General features: G+C 37.7%; 1 protein-coding gene across 4 annotated transcripts in view; it reads right to left on the bottom strand.

Annotated features, from left to right (window-relative positions):
* Nucleotides 1–5,048, bottom strand: part of PAQR3 (progestin and adipoQ receptor family member 3) — a 24,320-nt gene extending 19,272 nt beyond the window's left edge. For 3 of the 4 annotated variants that reach the window (XM_015586072.2, XM_006907623.3, XM_006907622.2), the window contains exons 1-2: nucleotides 4,829–5,048; nucleotides 1,432–1,594 (exon numbers count right to left, since the gene is read on the bottom strand). In XM_015586072.2, coding sequence (XP_015441558.1) covers nucleotides 1,432–1,594; nucleotides 4,829–5,013 — 348 coding nt within the window. In that variant the 5' untranslated portion in view covers nucleotides 5,014–5,048. Of the gene's footprint in view, nucleotides 1–1,431; nucleotides 1,595–4,828 lie in introns of those variants that run through there. The other variant, XM_025043843.1, reaches the window with a different exon arrangement.
* Between the last annotated feature and the right edge of the window lie 6 nt (nucleotides 5,049–5,054).

Genomic DNA, 5,054 nt, shown 5'->3' with positions numbered 1-5,054 from the left:
ATTCTGGGTGTTTCTTCATTGGCAGTTGCTATAATTGTTTCGTTTTTATAGTTTTGCAATGTATTGTTTTCTTAGACCAATATGAAAATTAATATATATTCCCCGCACTAACATCAGCTCTTGCTCGGTGTTGAAGGGATAAAGGGCAGGCCTAAGGGTAGAGGAAAACATGTGGGATTCTACAAGCAGGTAATACCTGTATAACAGGGGAGTAGAAATCAGTTTGCTTATTAATGATTGCTAAGAATATCTTAATCTGATCAGATACATTTAAAATTTTAACTATAAAAAAATTTATTTATTTTCATCTTAAAACTAGAGATGGATTCCAACAGATGTTTAGGCTCCAATCAGGACAAAAATTAAACCTGAGAAAAAGTATATTTTTAGAAATACTTAAAGAAAAAGTAATTTTCTAATAACACCACAAAAATACAGGGTATTCTTTTCCTCAAAGAAATTTAAAATATTCCAGAAACTAGAATTAGAAAAAAAGGGGAAGGGAGATGTTCCCCCTGTGCTTCTTGGTCATTTAAGTCCAAAGATTTTTTTCCCCTCCAAATTTTAACTTGAGTCAAATGATGAAGGTCATAATGAAAGCAACATCTGTGCACTTGGCTTCCAGATTCACTCTTCAAACAGGGTAGCAACAGGTTAACTATAGGGAGTACTGGCCTGTATTTGGAGGAAGTGGGATGACAGCTTTTTTCTTTTCATTCTTATGTTTTCCTGTACTTTCTGCACTTTTTTAAATAAAAAAAATGTCAACAGGATTTTGGTTATTTGTTTTCTTCTTTAGAATTATGTTTGCAAGACTATTAAATGTAACTTTAAAGGCACTATTACAGATCCTTGAAGTAAAATGAAGGTGCTAAGGAGCTAACAAATACAAGAAGAAGAGAGGAGGAGAAACTGAAAGTATCTGAAACTAGGCGAGCCTAAAAAGACCAAAGGAAATTAACATTAAAGGAATAGAAACCATCAATACCAGCAAGACATTAAAATTAAGATGGTATGGAAAAAAAATACAAAAATCACTGACATATAAATAAGGAAAAAGATGAAAAGTCTTCCCAAACAAGACACGAATATTCTACTTCACAGTAGAATATTCTACTTCAGCCAGAAAATATACAGATTCCTATCCTTATATTAATCTTAAAGCAGAGATGTCTCAAAAGAGAAAAGGAAACAAAAGAATTTTCTCAATGTATAAAATTTATTTAATTTCTAATATACTCTAATAATAGCATCCAAATACACTTTCATAAAACATACTTTTGGTGCTTCTGTTATGAAAGTGAATAAGCTAATCTATATGCTATTTTGGGGCTCTTTAAAGCAAGCAGTGGGTGTGAAGTAAGGTTACCTGCCCAAGCTTGTCTGACTAAAGCTCTCTTTACCAATAACAGTGTTTGTGAAATGACTTACCTGGAAGCAGAAAAGACAAATAGAACAAATTACAAAATCTTCTCTAGAAGCACTTGCTGAAGGTAACACAGATGTCATGTCATATATTCCCAGTGTGAAGAAGAGAAAGAAACCCAGCAAATGACTCCAGATGTTTACTGTCTCGTTAGATAAAATAAACAAACTGGAAAACAAAACAAAACATGCAGCTCAGATTCATAGTGGCTACCTCACTGTCAGCTTTTAAAAGGTTAGAGACAAGTTTTCTGGATTACCTAACACTTGCTACTTTATGCCCTTAACCCAATCTTGGTCTTTCTAAATTTGATATACCATGCAGTTTAAGTAATCTTTCTTTAAATTTTTCCACAACTAATCTTGGGATGTTCAAATGTATTATCACATTTACCATTTTCTTCCTTGGATTAGTTATTTATGTACAAATTCCATCTCATCTTCCAGCCTATCAACTACCTCATAGCTGATACCATTCATCTCTATGACACCACTGTTCTAAGCACAGCATTTTGCTCAAATTAGATGCTAAATGTCTACAGAAATGAAAGTGCAGATTAAAATTGGATACTAATTAGCATACTTTGATGTTCAATAATAGGTATCTGAAAACTTAAGTGTTAGGTTAGGCACAAACTTAAACTACCTTTTTAGTATTTATTTGATGTGAATGCAAAGTTCAATGGACTTGAGAGAGGGAGAATAAATACAAACTGATCCAGGAAATGTCCTTTAGATAGGCATGCTAGAACAACTTTGCTGTGGCTGTTTTGAAACCAAACTAATTTCCAGGTGGCATGAGTTTATAAGCAACAATAAGAGATTACTTTTAAAATCAATACTATTTTCCCTCTTTAAAAATACTGACTAACTGGTCCGAGTTTAAGTAGTTAAAACAACACAGGTTTGTGTAGAGTGTACCACTCCGAACACGAGTCAAGAGGCTCACTGTCCCTTCACCTCCACCCTCTATAATAAATTAGCTCTGTGATCATAAGCATTTAACCTCTCTGGCTTCAGTTTCTTCATCTATAAAACAAGAGAGCTGGATTAGTGCTGCTGTAAGTCCCTTCCAGCTTCTTAATTTTGTGAAATGTTTCTCCAGCTGTGGATAGAACTCATCTGATTTATTGAAAGGTGACATCATGAATAAAGATTAAAATACTCTTGAAAAATCTAATCTTTCTAAACTAAGGTCTTTGATTTTCAATGATTCAGAATCCTTATTAGTAAGCATTAACATATAACTCTTATCTACTGAATTTGCAGTAGTTACCATGGTTCTCATTTTCCCATTTTCACACATCATAAACAGCATATCAAATGATCATCAAAAATAAAGTGAATCTTGTATCATTAATTTCAGGCTTTATCCTGTACAAGTATCAAGTATAAAGACTACTTATATTGTCGGGGGTAAGGTGCAGGAACGTGAGGGAACATATCTAATAATAGGACTGTTTTGACAATCAATACTATGCTCTGCCTATTGCCTTGGAACTTTTCATTTTGTGAAACTCAGTATAACACAATTAACTGAACTAAAAGGCACAATCTTAGCATGTTCCAGCTAACGAAGTATTGGCAGAACAGCTGTGACATACAAAACCTCTCCTTATATTCAAAAATCCGTCCTGGTCACTCTTGATTGCTAAAAAAGAGGGCAAAAGCTGACACTGGAAAAAACCAAGCTGGTGGGAAGAACACTTGGGAGCATAAGGCAGATCCCCAGTAGAGGATCTACTCTTATTCTATGAGAAATTAGGCCCATGCTCTGTTCAGCTTCAAAATCAATAATCATCTCAATCATCATCATCATTTGTTTAGCTCTGAAATCAATGATCATGATGACATCACCATTTACTGTGTGCTTAGGCCCTAAGTAGGGCCTCATTTAATCTTTATTACTTTCTGAAGCAGTTATTGTGATCACCCTCATTTTTACAAATGGAGAAAATAAGGCTCAGAGAGGTTAACTTTTGTTCAAGGTCTCATAGCTTTTAAGTGGCAGATCTGGAAAAGCAAGGTTTTTTGTTTTTGTTTTTGTTTTTGTTTTGACTCAATAGCCCAAGTTCTAAAGGACTAGATTTCACTTCTTGATCCATAAGTTTTGGACTCTAAAATCAGAATGCAGAGGACCACAGCTAGGTGGGTATAAAATATTTAAGGCAATTCATTACCTGCTCTATTCTTAAGGAACTTCACATCCATGGCAGGGCCCAGCTCTGATTTCTTGTGAAATAACTTATGCATAGGAGGCACTAGGGAGGAAAGGAGTACTTAGGCTTCTAATTGTGAAGTCCTATGGGCCTTCCATTAAAGCCAAAAAGGGATGGACAGTAATGTCACCTTGTGACTGTGAGTCACAGAACCACTTTCAAGGCAGGGCAAAGGAATTGGGGAAAAACCACGCTGAAAAGATCAATAATCAGACATGTGGTTACTGCTTGCACAATTCAACTGCCCACATTCCAGCACTGGGGTTTTCAGTAGTGACCTGGAGCTAACCAAAATCTGTATGTTAGTTCTCTTAAAGTACATACAGTGAGTTTTAACGGAAAGCTAGCTTGAGAATTAGAACATTAATTTTTCAGTTTTTTTTTTTTTTTTAACTCAGGCTTTCAAAGGATTCTTGGTTTTAAAGGTTTAGATATGAAGAAATCTCTTTCATAGAAATGCTTCTGTAGTGCTCTAGTGCAGGGTGTGCCCGTTATAGGCTTTGTCTGGTATAGTGCTTTTCCTACACAGCGTTTTTCACAGCAGTTATTATGTAATAGTGTAATTATCTCCTTACTGTGTGTCACCCCGGCTAGACTTTAGTACCGCCATGAGAACAAGGGCCATGTCTGCTGTTCTCTGCAGGACCTGGTATAGTGTCTGACACCTAGCAGGAGCTCCATAGTATCTGACGAATGAATGAATCAGGGGTTTCTAAATACGTATATATGGCAATGTGAACTTGTTTCCTATTACACAGGCATTTATCTGACCCCAAACACCTGAAATTCCATAAGGCTGCTCTAAAACAAACCTTACGTATATGCAGGGGAAAATATGGCTCAACCATTGTCGGTGGGGTCAATTCTAACGTGTATCCCAATACGCACCAAATGGATAAAGGATGTAAAAACTCTTTTACAACGGTGAAGCCTCTATAGGAGAGCTGGTAATTATGATCGTTGCTACTGTCATTATTCCGTGGATCAAATACCACGGCGGAGGAGGGAAGATAATGAGAGGAGAGGTGGCAGAAAAGAATGAAAAAGATGGGGCAGGAGTATATGAGGGGCACGGAGAAAAGCGGGAGAAAGCACCAGGAAGATCAGACAAAAAGGGTGTAGGTGAGGAGGTCGGGCCGCTGGCGCTTCCCCCAGGCGCGCCCGCGGACGCAGCCAGACTGTACCTTTTGATACACAGCCTGGAGGGAAGGTAGGCCCGGTAGCCGTCGGTGATGTACGGGTTGTCCTTGAGAGACACGGGGATCTGCTCGTAGGTGTAGAGGCGGATGCCGCGGGGCACCAGGACTGGCCAATACTGGTAGCTGCCCAGCTCGATGTAATGCGCACTCTTCAGCAGCTTCTGATGCATCCTTCCGGACGGCCGCCGCTCCCCAACCGGGGAGCTCGCCC

This window comes from Pteropus alecto, unplaced genomic scaffold (assembly GCF_000325575.1).
Source record: "Pteropus alecto unplaced genomic scaffold, ASM32557v1 scaffold161, whole genome shotgun sequence".
Lineage (NCBI taxonomy): Eukaryota > Metazoa > Chordata > Mammalia > Chiroptera > Pteropodidae > Pteropus > Pteropus alecto.
This window is presented reverse-complemented; position numbering and strand designations above follow the sequence as displayed.